The sequence below is a fragment of the Cheilinus undulatus genome, linkage group 17 (genome assembly GCF_018320785.1).
Source record: "Cheilinus undulatus linkage group 17, ASM1832078v1, whole genome shotgun sequence".
Taxonomy (NCBI): Eukaryota; Metazoa; Chordata; class Actinopteri; order Labriformes; family Labridae; genus Cheilinus; species Cheilinus undulatus.
Window position 1 is genome coordinate 8208554 of NC_054881.1, and position 18525 is coordinate 8227078.

At 40.4% G+C, this 18525-nt stretch overlaps 1 protein-coding gene across 9 annotated transcripts in view; it reads left to right on the forward strand.

Moving 5' to 3' along the window:
• Window positions 1-18525, forward strand: part of mast4 (microtubule associated serine/threonine kinase family member 4) — a 198229-nt gene that overhangs the window by 84029 nt on the left and 95675 nt on the right. For all 9 annotated transcript variants that reach the window (XM_041811256.1, XM_041811264.1, XM_041811257.1 and 6 more), the window contains exon 4: window positions 16077-16108. In XM_041811256.1, coding sequence (XP_041667190.1) covers window positions 16077-16108 — 32 coding nt within the window. The remainder of the gene's footprint in view (window positions 1-16076; window positions 16109-18525) is intronic.

Consider the following 18525-nt stretch of genomic DNA (forward strand, 5'->3'; position numbering starts at 1 on the left):
CTCTTGCTCATCTGCAGGTTGAGAACCCCTGCTCTAGTTGTCTCTTCCATCAAAGTGTGCTCACAGAGATTTCTTGCATTCTGAAAGTTAATGGAGTTAAAATACAGTGTTAACAGTTGTGTACAATAGCAGCCTCTGCTGTAGGCCCCAGGAGCTACCTCCTGTATACTGTCTGAGCTGATTAATGCTGTGTAATGAGTAGTAATTCACCTCTTGTTGGATCTAGTTTGTAACGGGTGAGTAGAACTACTAAGTGGACTCATCAGTGAATGAACTTGTGGCACCTACCAAGAAAACCTGATATGTTTAAATTTGAATGCACAAAAAACCACATCAGGGGAAATTTTCTGTCTTATGCCTGTAAGTTATATCCTGGCAAAAAAAGGGGCCATGTTAGAAGTTAAACTCTGCAGTAGAAGCCATATTCATCACAGCTGATCTTTAGTGTGTGCTTATGTTTGTGCATGGCTGTGTTCTCTAACTTCATTTAAACATGCTTATGACTTGGTATTACTGAGCATACTGAAAAGCATATTGAGCTCCACTGCAGTGAAATGTGTTTTATAAAATCACATTTGCTGTATTCCTACAATAATGCATAAAGATGCAGTAGTTAACCAAGGAGAGCATTGATCCTGGTAAGTTAGATGCTTTAAACACCACCCCAGCAATCATTAAATCCCTCTCTAAGAAAGTGTTATCACTCCTACGATGAATTTAAAGCACATATTTGATGAAGAAGTAAGTTTTATTCATTAGAAATGTTTTTAAATGTGTTAACATCATAGGAATGAGCAGAAAACCTGAATTAAAATTGCATTTATAAGGCATTTAAGGAGCACAATACAGCAAGGACATTTCATGTCTTTCGTTCCTCTCAGAGCCAAAGGAACTCCCTGTGCCAGTGTTGAAGGTTCGTGTGTGTGTGTGTGCCGTTGATTGTGCAGGCAGGAGACCATGCAGCGGGTCTGAACTGTCCTTGAGCATGTTGGTGAGGAAATGCAGGGTGTCCTCGTCATCATGCCTTTCACTCCGTGATGGAAGAGAAGGAGACAGAATGCTGATGAATCTGCAGAAACATTTTTGTATCGTCTCCAAATCCTCAGAGAGGCATTTCATCAGCCTCACCTTTACCTGGGCCGCCCAGACAGGAAGTGGGCGAATGAAGGTCGGATGTATTTGTTTTAGAACCTGACATATACCGGAGCGCTGCTGTCAACATTGAAGTAATGGATCCTTGGTCATGCCTTTGAGGCTTGACACCTGTGCTGAGATGCAGGATTTGCAGTTATGGAGGTAACTTTGGGGTTAAGTCTGGATCCTGGAACTATGAAGGTGGTTTGCACTTTACCTGGGTGGATCATTATGCTGCTCTTTTTAGTGGAAACCTCCACTCTTGAGAAATAAAACCAATGAAGAAGTACAAAAACTGCAGTTCCTTCAAAAGCCAAGACATCCCCATTAGGTTCTATAATAAAATGCCCATCTTTACCATATAAATAAACATATACAGCCTTGTTCATGAGGCAGTGTTGATCTTCAGCTCATGACTGATGACTGAGAGATACCTTAGGTATGTTAAGCTTACTCCCTAGTCTAGGCCTTTGATGCAGGCATAGCATCACAAAACAGATGATGTCTAAACCCCAACATTTTAAAGATGGAGACTGACGTGTTGTTTGGCCCATTTGGACAAAGAAGAGAGGCTGTTGTTCTCTCCTGGCACTGATTAAAATCCCTGGGTGAGGTTCCTTTAGTGTACTTTAAATATTTTTTAAAGCACGTTTTAATATATTCTTTGCCTGAATATAGCTTTTGGCATACGTTGAGTCTCTCTCTACAGTTTCACTGAAGTTTGCATCTTTGTGAAGTCGTTACAGAACCGTCTGTTCAAACTGGACCGACGTCTTCAGTAGTTTCTGCTCCTCCGTGGTCTCCAGCTGTTCATCCCTTCTGTCGACTCAGTTTGAACATCACTTCTGTCGTTTGTGTTTGCTCCATCAAACTTCAGCAGAGAGAAGTCCACATTAAACAGCCTGCAAAAACATCACTGGGTTATTAATATACTGTTGCACCAAGGGTAAACACTAGATTTTTGTTAGACATGAACTAATTGAACCAGTGGTGATAGTCTTAAAGATCTTGCAACAGCAGTGATGTCTGCACATAGATGAAGAGCAAAATGTTCAAAAACAGTACATTTATTTAATATTTATGTATTTTATTTAGTAATTCAACAATTTCTTTGCCTGTTTGCAACTCTGGCTGGATGCTACACAGCATTTTAGTGTTTCTTTACCTGGACTTGTGCAGTGGCAATCAAGATGATTCTAATTCAGTCTAATCTAAACTTTTGTTGTCAAATGAGTCATGAATAAACAAAGGCATAAAAACAACAACCTAAACTCTACAAAACAATGACACAGTAATTCTCATTTTCAAATTTAATGGCTACTGTAGTAGATATTAGTTCATTTTACTATATAAAACGGCATTTCCTCTTTCAAATATCCTTCTTGAAAGTACATTAGTTTCCTCTGACATACACAGATGCACTTTTCAATAAGGTACTTAATTTTGTTTCATTTTTTTGCTAGAAATTTTTCTTTCGTATAGCTTATAGATTTGTAAAAGTCTCCTACCACATGTACAACATCTCTCCAAGCCTTCATCAATCTAACATTTTAGGGATATCAGTGTGGGAGGACAAAAAGGTACAAACCATACACACCAACATCAGAACATGTCAGACTTTAGTGAAGGAGCTTGAAAAGTTTTGAGATCTTATGAACCTTTCTTGGTTATTCAAGAAAAATGAGTTCTTACTGCAGCAGTTAGGAATGAGATAGTCAGAGTTTTATATGAGTATTGAATTAACATTTAAGTTTGTTTTGGGTTAAAAAGAGGTGCCCTGATGGTTGCTTCATTAATCCAATTTTATAATTCCACAAAAATTGCTCTCTTAGAACATTATGTAGGAATTTGATTGGTGCACTTTGGCACCAACTGTAGGTCTCTGAGTGCTGCTTTTGTGAAACACCAGTGGAGAACCATCAAGGCTCTTCCTGGGTTTAAAACATAATATTTGTAATGTCATTAGTTCAAACTGTAACAATAACATTCAAACAAAATGTTTCTGAGAAAATAAAGTAATGGAAACATGTCTTTCTGCTGTTGCTAGGCAGGATGATACTTTTCTTTCAGCTCTGTGATCGGTGTACCCTAGGGATGTAATGGTGTCAAAATCTCAAGGTACAATAATACTCTAATAACAAGTCAGTGCAATATTTTAGTGGTATCAACAAAGCCCTAAACAATAACTGAAGACTTGAAAAAGTTAGGTTTGCATTTACTAAACAACTCTTGCACTTTGGATATTATAATATGTGTAAAAATAGGCTCTTACATTTTGGTGCCAGTGGGTTTACTGACCTTCTAAAACCTTTGTTGGCCACCACTGAAAATAGCTGTAGGTAGAGCTCTAACAGTTCTTCACAGGTCCTGATGTTCCACAACCCTGGGCTGAAGAGAGGAGGGAGGGTAGCCAGAGTCATTGTCGACATATTTGACATGTAAATGTTTCGCTCAGCAGCCAAGGTCGAGCTTAACAGCATTTCTTTTGTCCGGGCCGTCGCACCCCTGGTAATACGCCCAGCAACCACCAACAGTTTTCAGGTGCTTAGAACATAAAATATCATCAAAAATAAATGATTTAGAGAGAGAAACAGTCTGGATGTAAAACAATTAGGTTTATTATAAAGTATTTGTACTCATGATCTTTTTAGATTGTGATCAAGAGTTCCATGTATGCAGAGCCAATTCTGCATCCCATGTTTTATTCATGTCATCATATTCATCTAACCACTTGACAGCTTTAGGCTGCTTCAGATACTGGTCAGTACATTCAGAGAACCACTAGATGGTAGCAAAGACCAAGTTATTGTTCCTGTGCCTGATACTGTAAATGTGCAGGCACAGAGACTTGGACAGGGTCAAAATGTTGGGAAGACAGTGGAGTATCACTTACAAGTGGATTTATTTGACTGGGACTACCGTTAAAAAAAAAAAAAAAAAAAAAAAATTAATGTTAGGATAAAATATATTGTTTTGATTGAAAATGGGATTTTTGCTTAGTCTGTTTGTCTGCTGTTTTCTCAGTGAGTTTTGGACCTAGAATGACAAAAGGGATACTGCTAGAATCTGAGGAGTGTCTGCTTTCATTTGAGGGGTCGTTTGAGTCACAGGCATGAATTATAAGTTACTGAGGGTGCTTGGTTTGAAGGAAAGTACTGTTAGTATCTGTCTGTTCATCCATGAATATAATATAAAATAAACTGAGAGGAGTTATCAGAGAATTGAGGAAAATAAACTTGTACACATCTGTATCTCTGTATTATCTCCTCTGTCTTTCACACTAATGATTGCAGCAGTCTGAAAACAGTTAATGCTTTCAGCCACTCAGTCATTTTTCTCCTGTGGAGTGAGCGTGAACAAGAGGAAGAGGGAGTGAGGCTGCAAGCATGCAAAAGAGAAAGAGAGAGAGGGCAACTAAGCCAAGCAGAGCAGAAAGAGGAACTGTGAGCTGACAATCCAGTGATTTGTTCATTTTTTGGAGTTCCAAATTTTCAGGGCTCATACCTCATGCTCATGTGGTTTTACTGCCAAAGTAACAGCAAGATCTGGAAATTAATGAGGGGGATCCCCCTCTGTTTCTGTGAAACTGTGAGTGTTGCAAACCCACATATCCGATGGGAGCAGCACGTCTTGTTGCTGGCACCAAACAGTTGCCACATATCCGTGGTCGCCACACATCCCAACGTGCAATGGGTTGCGAGGGCCCATCATCGCTGCTTGCAGCTTTAATTTTCACTTTGAAACTATTACTTCAAGGTGGGAAAGTTGCATATAGTTGACTTCAAGGCTTTGCAGTTCATCATTTGTACTCAAAACTCACCTCAAAAATTCAATCTATGAACCCTCGTTCATGGATAAAGATGGATGCAGGGTTTTTATTTTGAGTCCTTATTAAGTCGGAGCTTTCTTGAGAAAAAGCTGAACCAATAATGACCCATTTGAATTATTAAATTGAAAGAAAGAGCATGAACAACCTCTAATGAGGGGTGTTTCTCATAAATTTATCATGAAATTGAAATCCATTTTTAAGCAGCACCATCCACTGAGATAAAAGAGAAAAATGAACTGACACCTAAACTGCGGAGGCCTCAGCCTGATCTATATTGATGATTAATGAACATAGAGTGGTGTCTGATATTAATAGAGATGATATTATTTGGCCAGACCTCTGATCTGTGTGTTTATAATGCCAGTAGAGAGTTTTTGAGTAACAAGTGGTTAGACTTGTCTGCATGTGTGAATTAATTCATTTTGGCTCTAAGGCTTCATTGTCTTGGCATTTAAATGAACTCTTCATTAAAGAAGAGAGATCATCAAATTAGAAAGCCGTTACGCTCACCGCCGGTCTTGAAATGAATAGTTTCCCTTTACAACATTGGATGAGGCAGTGGATTAAGCTTTTATGACAGCTAACATCTCGCTACAAGGAGAAATGTGGATGCCAACAGATTTAATCAGCAAAGCTTTCTAAAGCGTCTGTGTGTGCTTTGCTGTTGAATCTCCTCCTGCTGGCGGAGAAATCAATACCTTTCAGATCAGCCTGGGCATAATGGTGGAAAACATCACTTCAGACGGTGGGCTCTGCTCACTGATGGAGGTGTCAGGGTTGATAAATCAGCTGCTTGCTAATACTTTCTTTGTGATCAAAATCCAAGTTTCTGAGTGCATCTTAAACGTCTAGACTGATTGTTTGCTGCTTAAAGTCAATGTTTGCACTTTGAGACAATCTTCAATCAGTCCTTGAATTTATCGTCTGTCTATATGCTGAACTACATGTGTGGAGAGCAGATAACCACCTTCATTGATCTCTCTGACCTCTCCTAATCTCCAGATACACTGCAGCCCTTTGACTTTGAAGCAGACATTAGATTAGATGAAAGCACAGATTTAATTTGAGTAATGTCTTTAATTAGGACCCTGTTGTTATTCCCATGGATCTCCTAAGGTCGACTAAAGTCGGCTTTATTTATGTAGCTCATAAAGCACAAGCTCAGCGTGCTTCCGTGGAACAAATCTGGACAAAATCAAACATTTAGACATGTTTAAGATAACATATTTAATGAAAACAGTTGTTTTTAGCAATTTTGGCATTCATTTTCTGCTAAAATGGGCACCTATTGTATCCGGTCGGCACTGCTGCGCAGAAAGTTTTCATATTCATAGTTGAATAGAAAGAAACCCTCAAATTAAATGTTTTGTATTATGTGATTATATCTACTATTTCTCTGTAATGAAACAAATTAGGACCTATCAACTATTTATCAATTTATTTCACAATGAGGGCGCGCAGATGGTCAAGTGGTTTAAGGCGCTGCCCATGTATGCAGATGGCTCGGGTCCTTTACCCCATGTCTCTCCCCACTGTCTTCCCTGTTTCTGAGTCTATCCACTGTCCTTCCTATCCAATAAAGGCATGAAAAGGCCCAAAAATAAATCTTTGAAAAAAAAAAAAAGATCAACTACAGGGTACTTTGCCATGTTTTTTTTTTCCAGTGGGAGGGACCCCGGATGGCACTCTTTTTTTGCATTGGTAGGGCAACCTAGAGGGCACTTTACCCATTTTTTCCCACTTAAAGGGTAACCTTGAGGGCACTTTATCACATTTTATTCACCTGTACGGCAACCTAGATGGCACTTTACCTTGCTTTTACCATAAGGAAGGTAACCTAGAGGGCCTTTTACCACGCTTTGACAATGGGGTGGACAACCTTGTGGGCTCCTTCCTGTATTATGACCATTGGGAAGGAAACCTAGAGGGCACTTTGCCACTTTTTGTCCATTGGGAAAGCAACTACAGGGTTATTTGCCATGTTTTTTCCAGTGCAAGGGAAACCTGGATGGCACTTTGCTATCTTTTTTGCATTTGGAGGGCAATCTAGAGAACACTTGACCAAATTTTTCCCACCAGAAGGGTAAACTTAAGGGCACTTTATCACATTGTTTCACCTGCACAACAACCTAGATGGCACTTTACCATGTTTTGACCACTGAGGTAAACCTAGAGGCCTTTTCATCCTATTTTATATACCACAGGGACATTTAAGAGAGCCCTTTGGCAGTGTCTTTTCCAAACAAAAGGGCTTTAGGAATTGCAGTCTGACCATCTGCCCCCCTCTTAGTCCATCAGAGTTTTTGATTGACCTTCAGGCCTTTGTTTTTTCCCAAACACCACCAAAAGAGCCTTGTTTCCCTTCCTAACACATCAACTGACTCCCCGTGGCTTTGACAGCTCCAGTTGCTTCGCATCTTATTTTTCTGTTAGGGGATTTTTTTAACACTTAGTTGAAAGCCTCGTCTGTGTCATACGGGCACTTGAGGACATGTTGTGTGTCTGTCTGAGACGCCAAAGGGCCGTGACAAAGCGTTGGTATTTAACAACCTGGGAATGAGAACAGGCTGCACAAACATGCCCTCCCACACATGGACAGAAAGACTAAGACTGAGAAAGATCCATCAAAACATGCCGTGCTTAAACAGTGAAATTTGTAAATATTCAAATACAGATCAGGAAACAGATAGCAACAATACTGTTGTCATGTTCCAAATAACAGAAAGAGCAAGGCTGTAATTTACATGGCATTGGAGGATGATTGATAATACTCAGTTGCAAAGATTAGACAGGCCAATGTCATCCAAGATGTTTCTTTGATGACTCTATACAAGTTCGTGTAAGAATGGAGATTTTCCTGCCAGTCAGCAGCAAACCACAGTCAAACTAAGCACACTTTTGATCTTCAAATGTATGAAAATCCAAAATAAATCAAGGGGAATTATTAATGATCCATTACACAGAGACCCTTTTTACAGGAGCAACCCCACAGCTTTGATGTGGTGACTTGAAGATGGAAAGTTGTTGCTAGAAGTCATTATTTGACATTCCGCCTGTGGGACATTAAGCTATCTCAGGTCCATTGTGTAGGTGTTGTTATCCTCAGACACTTTCAAAATTACCCCCCAAACAACAATAAATACATGCATCAGGTTTGCTTAATATCACTAGTTTGTTTTCTTGATGGACATCTTGTAAAGATGAAAGGTTTTCATGTAATTACTTTCATCATGTATTACCTGAATGATAACTTTCTTTTCTGAATTTTAATAGAAAATAAAAAACTTCAGTATAAAAATGCATGAGGGCTGTAGAAATGTTAAATTTAAGGCTTTTAATTTAGTCTTTGTACTCTAAACTCATGCCTCAAGGCTTACTAGACATCTAATTGAAGCTCCACTTAGAGGCCACTTTATTAGGTACACCTAGTCAGCTGCTTTTTAATGGAATATCTGATCAGCCAATCACTTGGCAGCAACCAATGCATTAAGACATCTAGACATGGTCAAGAGGATGTTCTGAAGTTCAAACTGAGCATCAGAATAGATACGAGGAGATTGAATCGACCTTGAAGGTGCCATGATCTGGCTGTGACCATCAGCTTTCATAGCCCCTTTAGCATGCAGGTTCAAGTTTGTTGGTTCAGCTTTGGCTCTGTGGGTAAGGTAGCTCCATGGGAGATGGAAGCCTTTGGGGGGTGGGGTGTAATTGAACTGAATTGATGACTGGAGCAGCTGGCAGCCATCTAATTCTCATTAACACTGTGCCTGTCTACTTTGCTCACACTGCCATCTTGTGGAGATCCATATAAAACCTTTTAATTCCTCCTTCACTAGTACCAAAGCTATATTTGACCAACTGGTTCAGAACGTCAGGAAACTCTGGTACCATACTGTTAAAAAAATACCAATAATACCAAAAAAGTACAGAAATTCCAGTGTTGCATGTAACACCAGTTGGGTTTTTCTTTGGTAGATTACATCCCGACTTCTATTGTCCAGTTCCAGTGAGCCCAAGTGAATCATAATCTCAGTTTCCTGCTCTTAGCTCACAGGAGTTGCACCCAGTGTGGTTTCAGCTGCTGCAGCCCTTCCGCTTCAAGGTTTGACATGTTTTTCATTCAGAGATGCTGTTCAGTCTGTCAGTACTCTGTCCATTAAGCCTCATGCCTGCCACAGGCTGTGCATTTTTAGCACTCTCATAAGTTTCTACCATGCTACACTGCATGATATCTAATACAACATCAAGTTTGATGTGTGCAGACTGAATGATGACAACTCCCACTAAATGCTGCTGAACCACAGCCTACGACGTACGCCGCTATGCAGGAAGTAAATATCATCAGTGTGCATCATCCAGCTACGCCACCAGTGCTGTGGTAAGCAGTGAAGCAATGCAACAACAAAGCCATTGTAATCGTAGGGTTCATGCTTAGAAAACAATCTAGATCAGGATTTCCCTCCTTGTTGGAATCCTACAGACTTCTGCTTTTTGGCGTTGTCTCCATTCTAACGCTAACCCATGCTAACTCCTTTGTTGTTAGCGCTAGGGTAGCATCCCTATTGGTTAGTTAGTTGACGTAGGTTGCAGCAGCAGTTACATTGTGAGATGGTCATCCGAAATATTTGACACTGTCAGAATTTTATCCCAGGCTATCTTTGGCCGCAAGACCATGACAACAGCGGTCTGTCAACCTGTCTCACAGTGGGATTTAGGACCACCGTTTTAGAGCCACGTCCAAAGATCTCACCACAATTGGTCGTCTTTCGTCTGGGACAGCCCAAAAATGCACAGTGTATACCAGGCTTTACTATACTCTTGTGAGGACTAGATATGACTGATCGCCATGGGCACTGGCTGGACTCCTTTGTGACAGCGCATCTTTGGGTATCAGTGGAAAGACTATGTGTTTAAAGCTGATGTACTCAGAAGAGAGGGGATAGGAAGGGTCAGCAGCTCTTTCACAGGCACCTGGGGCAAGTTCCCGGGCCAGTCTAGCTCGCTACTTGGTGCAAAGGACCCGTTGGGCTGGTCCAGATACCGGGAGCAGTCACGTGCATCATGGAGGGCTCAGCTGGGAGGGTACCTGGAGAGATGGAGCATGGACCTGGCGCAGGTCTGGATGATGACTATCAGAAGGCTGAAGCAACACAGGACCAAGGTTGGCGTGTCGGAGTGCCAGCCGGCATATGTTCCCATACCTAACCTAACCCGATGCTCCTCTGCATACCTTGGTTTTCACGAGTGGTTATTTAGGTTTTTGTTGTCTTGAACCACCTTGGTCTTTCTCCTTTTACTTCTACAACCAACAAGGTATTTTGCCCCAGAGAATTGCCACGACTAGATATGTTCTCTTTCCCCTAGAAATGCTAGAATGGCTCTGCTCGCAAATCCCAGTAGATCAGCAGTTCTTTAGTTACTGACATTAATGGTACATTCAAAGCCTCTTAAATGCCATTTCTTTCCCATTCTGAGTTTGTTTTGAGCTTCACCACATCCTCTTGACCTTGTCTGCATCCTTAAAGGAATTGGTAACTGCCATCTTAATGCCTGATTAGGTATTTGTGTTGATGGGCAGTTTAACAGCTATACCTAATGAAGTGGCTATTGAGAGTATAACTCTTGAACTCTGCATTAAAAATGAATGGAGGGTTGTTTTGTGTCACGTGCTGAAAATTCTTTGAGTTGAACCAAGACTGACCCATCTGAATAATGAAGATGAAAACAGGGTGAACACCCTCTAACGAGGGGTGTTTCTCATGAATGTATCATGGAATTGAAATTAATTTTTGAAGAGCGTTTATGGCTATTCACAGAGATAGAAAAAGATATGCAGAAGGAGTATTACCAGTACAAGTCCCATGACAGTCTTAGGCTGAATTAATTTCTCCTCCTGGTCTCGGTGCTGTTGGTATTCGAGCGGTGTGAAGCAGTGTTTGACCATGACATTGGCCCACGGCTCAGGCTGCTCTGAAAGGAAAGATGTCTGCGAGGCATAATGAAGCAAGAGGTGAAGACCACTGTCTGATATAAAGAGGGAGAAAGAAAGAGTTTCCCTTATGTCTTCTAATGCCACTGAGGTTAACCAAGACTCGCCATGTTCCTGAGGTTTGAAATCTTCAGATTTTAACCTTTTCTGGCAGATGTCTGTTTACACTGCACTCAAACATTTCTGAGTTTTTAAACAGGGTCAGAGAACGATTTCTACCATAGGGAAAACGGTCAAGTTGCTTAGCCAGACCAACCCTTGAAAAGAAACAATGCCTGGAGGGTCTGTGCCTCTGGGAGGTGTACATTTGGACAGTGAAAGAACAGTAGTGGGTAAGGAGGATGGTTTTTGTGGTAGTGTGGCTGATGGAAATCTTGTTTTTAACAGTGTGGGTGCAGGTTTTGTAATAAATTTAGGATTACAGGGATAGTTCAGCATATGCAAATAAATAGTTTGTAGATGTTCACTTGCTTAACAAAACCAAAAAAAGCATTTTGGTTAAAGGCAAAAGTACAGATACTTCGAAAGACAACGTTCTGAGGAAAGCATAGCTCTTGTAATGCAAAATTATGGTGCAAGATCATTGTGACCTCCCCATTTCTAAGGCTGCAGAGTGACCTTTGACCTCCCAAATCTCAATCTTGGGGTCAATCAAATATGTGGGCTGATATAGATGGTATATCAACTTTATATTTTTTAACAGACTTTCGATAAATTGAGTGATTTAAAAATGTGCTACTACTTTGCTTCAAGTTACCTCTTTGGCTTTGTCTCCTCTCTCTACAGCAGGGGTGCCCAAACTTTTATTTTTCTCTTTCCTTTTTTTTTTTTTGGCTGATGGATGTGACATACAGAATGTTCATCCAATCGCCTTTGGAGAAGTTTTTAAAAAGTCCTGCTCTTACCAGATGTACCAGAGGTATCCATAACCACTTTTATTGAGTATCAACAAGCATATCAGGACAGTTAAATGATTTCCATCACTAATTGTTCATGCATCTTGCTTTTTTATTCCTACTATAGTCGTGTATTCTCATATTGAATTTCAGGGAAGAAAGGCGATGGGTGATGTTGAAAACCAGTGGATTAAATGCACTGAATCTGTTTGTTTGTGGCCCTGGTACGCTATGATTGTTATTTTTAGAGCCTGATAGCACATGTAACAATCTCCGGTTTTCGCTCCGACTCCCATCTCCGTCGTTAACTCTGCTCTCGCAAGGTGTCAGAGTAGCACTTATCTTGTAAACAAGAATCTATTTCTGGTTTAACATCGTCACTTTTACTCTTTATTGATCCTGTCTGGCATTTGTTCAACATGTGGAGTGAAACTCAGATCATTCCATGACAATAAAAACACTTTAAAATGACTTATTTAACCACATTTAGCCTGAAGAATACATTGCATAGCAGCACATTACTGCCAGATTTGCAGGAGTTCTGCAGAACAGATTCCAAAACACTCCTTTCAGTATGAACTACCATCAAAAATTAGTAGAAGTACCCTTTAATACAGCTCTGGTACAGTTAAGAGAATGAACAGTTAACTGTAAGGCTCAATGAGATAAAAATACAAGCAGTAATCTGGATTACATGCATGGATTGTTTTTGTTGAAAGACTGCATTTGAGGGGAATTCAAATCCCACGTGCAAATGGCGGACTTCACTACTAATAGAGAAGCCGGCATAGAGGGGAAATCCAAAAAAGTGAGTAAAGAAAATGAAGATTTGAGTTGTAATTATTGTAGCTTTTCTTCTATGCTGATGACTAACTTCTATTTTCCTCTGTTCTTCTAGTTTCTGAACACCTCAAACTTCTGTTTTTTGTGATTTGTTGTTAAATTAACCCATGTTTGTGGCAATTTTATGAGAATAATGGCCTTTATTCCCTTTTGCCTATTCAATCAGGGCTTTTTTATTTATTCTGGCAGGATAAAACCAAACTTCGGCTGAAGGGAGAGCTGAGTTTGTATGCATCTGAGCGCTCCGTTTCATTAAAACCATGTCACACAGCGCACTTTGAATACACTCATTGCCTGTAGTAGCCCTCTCTCTCTCTCTGCTCTCGCTCTGCTTACTCAGAAAGCTGTCAAAAGTGTCAGGCATCAAACGCATAAATAAGCGACTCATTACAAGACATGCATTTCACTTTATGTAAATATTACCCTGAGGCATGTGTTGATTTTACATGAAAATGTGAATAATCACCATGCTTTGCTTTCAGATTGTGTTTGCATTATTACAGGCATTGCACTGCTATTTGCTGTGCTGTTATAGGTGGATGTGCCATCATTGGAAGTCATTCCCTGCTGGTAATTAGCATTGTGTGAGCCGCGGTCATGTCTCCCAAGGAAACTCTGTGCCCTTGGTCTTCTGTAGGCAGCTGGGGAAACACGACATTAAGCCCTAATTGATAGCAAAGGGAAAGAAGAGGGGCTTAGCACATTTTCTGCTGACTGGAGCAGCCAATACACATCAAGTCAGTGTCCTCCCCGTTTGAGACAAAAGACCTCGCCCTTATGGGGTTGTTTTAGGACATCTACAGATCAAATCAGGGGGATTTGTAGCCACAAAATAAAACAAGGCCTGGTTATTTATCAGTACAGGATGTAGAGAGAGGTTTAAAGTAATCTGAGCTGCAGAGCTTTGCATTCGTTTCACTCACCACTGATATAAAAGAGCACAGGGAAATGTTGTAAAGGGTGATAAAACAGCCGGCTTCTTCACAAGGAAATGCTGTAATTAAACAAACTGCTGTGTTAACTCTCAGGAGGATATGGTGATGTGTACACGGTGTGCTCGCCTGTCACCGTGGCTGATGTTGGCTCGCATGGTTTTCCATGTGGCACCGACGTATCAACAGATGCTGCAGCTGTTGGAGCGTCGTTTGTGCTCTGATGTATTTTACTGATTTGTTTCTGGCAGCTGTCACAGAAACATGTTCTTTAAAGAGTTTTAATGAAATTTTGTGATGGGATTTCCATGAAGGAGCACAGCACATCTCCAGGTGTTCTCTTCACTCATTACTCAGGCCTCAAAAAGTTTCCTCAACACAAGTGCCAAAAGTAGACTTTCTTAAATTAAATTTTAAAAAGAGGCATCTTGAAAAATAAGCCATACCAAAAGTCTACCCTGTGTAAGCTCCTAAAGACTTCCAGGGTTTTCCTATATTTTGCCTCATTCATTTTACCCTCTGCCTTTACAAGCCTTCCTGGGCTGGCCGCCTAGAAGCATCCCAGCAAAAAAGATGCTTCTGCCATGCCACACAGTGGGTATAGTGTGTTTGTGGTGATGCCAAAGAACTTTCTCCCACTTGACCATGGGGTCTCCCAGGTGCTTTCTGGTGAACTCTAATCCAGATTTAATCAGTGTTTTCTTCAACAGTGGCTTTCTCATTGCCACTCTGCCATAAAGCTTTGACTTGTTGTCTGCAGAGTCTCTCTCGTCTCAGCTGCTGAAGCTTGGAACTCCTTCAGAGTGGTCATAGGTGTCTCGGTGGCCTCTCTCACTGGTCTCCTTCTTGGATGGTCACTCAGTTTGATAGGCAGACATGTGCCATATTCCTTCAATTTCTTGATGATGGATTAAACTGATTTCCGAAAGGTTGTTCACTGCCTTGGAATTTTTTATGTATCCATTTTGTGACTTAAACTTCTCAATAAGCTTTTCTCTGAGTTGCATGGAGTGTTCTTTTGTTTTCATGGTATAATGGTAGCCAGGAATACAGGTCAACTGGACACTAGACCTTCCAGACACAGGTGTCTTTAAACTACTAGACAAAGTAGCAAGCTAAGAAGCTAGCAGTGCCTCTAACAGCTTTTCTACCTATTCTTTCCAATTAAAGGACACAGTGTTATTCTTTTTTAAACCCATATAGACTTATGCTGCCTAAAAAAGCCATCTAAAACCTAAGTATTGTTTGGAAACAACCTCTTAAAACCTGAGGGTTTTCTGAGAAACTGCACAGTTGCACAAGCGTATTTTAGTGCGTCATGTTGCAATTCACAAGTCAAGTGTTGTAAAACCGGCGGCACAGATGCTGCAGTAGGTCTTAAAGGTATATACATGAGTGTACATGTATATACCTTTAAGACCTAATATACATGCATCAGGTCTAAATAAGCAAAAAAATAGACTTAAAAAGCCAAAATGGTACCACATGAAGAACTTAACCAAATGATCCAGATGTCTACAGAGAGCCAGAATGGATGTAAATATGCCACACCTGTTGTGGTGGAAGACCACCACCATGTTATGTCAGCTGATCAGGTGGTTTTTAATGTGTTCCTGAATGTGTCATACAAATCCCAAAGAAGGCATCCCCGTCTACCTCTGTATGCAGTCTGAGCAAAGTCTGGATGTGGGTCAACGTTTTTCCAGTTGTCAAGTGCATAACACTGATTAGACTTTGCACAATGAGAAAACACTGTTTGCATGCATTGAAAATATGCTACTATCTATAAAGCCAGCAGAGTCGTCTGTCCCTCCTCTCACTCAATGAGATTTTATTTCTGTATTCTTTATCCGGATCAACCCCTCAGGCTGTGCTTTTATTTTGTGCACACAGACGTCAGAATCTCCTGTTGATCTCTGACCTTATTTCTCACACCATTACAAACACTATGCCATATTTTTTGGACAGATGTTCAAGTTTATGTCTGGCTGCATCAACAGCACTAAATGTAAATGGTGCTCTGTTTGCTGAAACATACAGTAAAACCAGGCCTGTAAAAGGCACTGGGCCTTAAATTGTGACAGACTTTCATTTGAAGTTTTACAGTACCCACAAAAGTGTTTTAATGACTGTGGGATCTTTAAATGTATGCCAGCAGTTTTATCCTTTGAGTGCTAGTCCTGTGAGAGAACATAATCCTCCCAGAAATCAATGAGAGCATTGTTGGTATTTCCTCACAGCAATTAAACCTTCACCTCTGTGTTACTATATCTGCTACAGTTGGCTCAGGCAACATAAATACAGGTTATTTTTTCCTGAACTAAATGAATTAATGCTGGATAATTGTTATAAAAGGGTTTTAGGTTGTGAGAATGAATAAATCCCTGCAAGTGTTACGAGTGGTGTCAAGTTTTCAACATCTGTACTTAAAACTTTTCTCTTTTCTTTTACAGAAAGAGCTGAGTCTTCCCAGAAGAGGCAGCTTGTGAGTACCTACGTTTCTTTTATGATCGGTCATGTTTGAAAGAGAGTGGTTTCGTAAGTTAGTGACAAAGCTATTTATGTGTCTCTTTAAGCCTTTATCTTATCTGCATGGTGGAAGTGATGCAGCTTTAGTGCTGCTTTCTTTAGATAAATAACAGAGGAAACAGGAGTTTTTTTCTGACTGCTGTGAATCTGAAAACACTCAAATGTATACAGCTTAATAAAGCATACCTAGACAAACAGAAAGTTAAATCCAGAAAACATGAATTTGTCCTTTTGATTGTGAGCATCAATGCAAACTATCAGGGGTGATATCTGTAGTCTTAAGGTGCCGGTTCCCTTTCACTTTGGGAAATGTTGGGCTCCTGTCAGCTCTAAAGACCGTTGAATTCCTTTTTTCGAACCCTCATCTTTGGGCTTCATCCTCACTTTGAGAATACTTTCTTAAATATATATTTATCCAAACTTAGTTTGCACACTGAGGCCTAGGGCCTTAAACAACTCTGATCAACACTCAGGACTAAAATAAACTTCAAAATTAGCAAAATCTGGTAAAAGTAAATAGTAATGGTAATGGTAATAGTAATGGTAAATCTAAGGCAATTTGGCATAAAAACGGCCTTTGACATACATGCAGCTATTTGATAAGTAACAAAAACATGCAAAAAGTAGATTTAAGTGTTGTTGGAAAAGAACTTTTCATAAAGTAGTTGTAAATGACTTCCCATATCTGACATGCAGTACCCTCCTACCCCACTAAGGGGGTAAAAAAGCAACCTTTGAGAGTCACATGACCAAACTGGATGCTCTCAAGCCTGATTTTTAATTGTGCTGCAGCATATGCTGTAAGTCCATGCAGCCCTGAACTTTTGCAAAGGTAGATGCATGTAGTTGCAACTCCTTATGACCTCCAGTTTCCACATACAATCAGCCTGCTGAGCACATCACTTCCCCTCTGGTCAATTAGAAAAGTTCCACTGCCTGTGCTTCAGTCCAGCTCCGGCACGTCCCTGAAGTGCCGCTCGGCTCTGCTTAATTTCAGACGCACAGCAGGTCTTTTTTTTGGCGCTGTTCACTGCCAAGGCACACCAGTCCGCATAGAGCAGATTAATTTAAACAGCTGGAAAGACATGCAAAGTATCTGGCCAAATTCAAAATACGACACAATGCACAGACTCCTGATTATAAATCAACAGTATATCAACCTCACATCTCATCCTGCAAGTAAAAGGTCATCAGGAGGTCGGTCAGTCACAGAGCTACGACTGTGCCACTGACGGACAAAACTTTGATAACTTTTGAGGTCAAAAGCCACAGAATTTTACAGGAGACCACAAATTTTGTAGCAGACATTAATCTTTGACCTTCATAATGTAATAGGGTAAGCAATAAAATCATGGAATCATGGTGAAATCAACCCCACTGATGCTGAATAGTCCGCTGTTGTCCTACAACTCCTACGTAGACTTGCAGTTCCCCTGTGGTACTGCACTGCATTGTGCAGCCTTGAAACATGCTTTTGGTCAGAGCAAAACCATGGGACAGCTGAGTGCGCAGAGGCCGATGTATGTGGAAATTAAGGGTTGAAAATATAACCATGTGTTGAAACGCAGACTGCAGGTTCTATGCTTGGTCCACTGGTAGCACTGGTGACTTCCAGTTTCAGAGGAATGTCCTGGAACTTTGGTCTGAGATAAACTGCTGCAGACAGTGAATCAACCAGTCACATCTTCTTTCTGGCAGCTGAAAGTATAGTTGTGCATTTTCTCATCCATGTTTCTCAGTTGCCAAACAAGTGCAACAAAAGTTCTCCTGTCATCTGCCTCAGCTAATTAAGTGGCTGTACTTTTAATCCCTCCTGATGTCTTCTCTCTTTTCTTCTTTGCTTAGTTATATTTATATTTATATTTAATATTTAGTTGATCCACTACCAAACCTATTGCACTCAGCTGTAGTTGCCATGATGCCATGATAAACACATAGGAAATGTGTCATCTGGACTGGGGTACTGGCATAAAGCTTGCACTGCTGAGTGTTGTGGGCAAATAATGCTGAGCAGCACTGACACACCAGCACAGATATGTCATGCTCACAGTAGCAGAGGTCACCATGGAACAGATTCAGTGCAGAAGTTTAAACCAGTTGCATATTTTCTGCACCAACTCAGTCATGATTTTTAACTCAGTGTCTACAAACAAGCTAAGAAATGGTATAAATCAGCTTCTTAGTTTAGTTTAATTAGGTGTGATATTCCCTGCCAGTGTCTGCTGCACACTGTGGAGAGTTTCATCTTCAAACTTGATCTAGTATTCGCCAGTTTTACTACAGATTTATTCTAAAGAAAATTACACACAATAAATAAATATAATATTTGACATTTGACATGAAGAATGAATGTTCTAAGTGAAAAAGACCAAA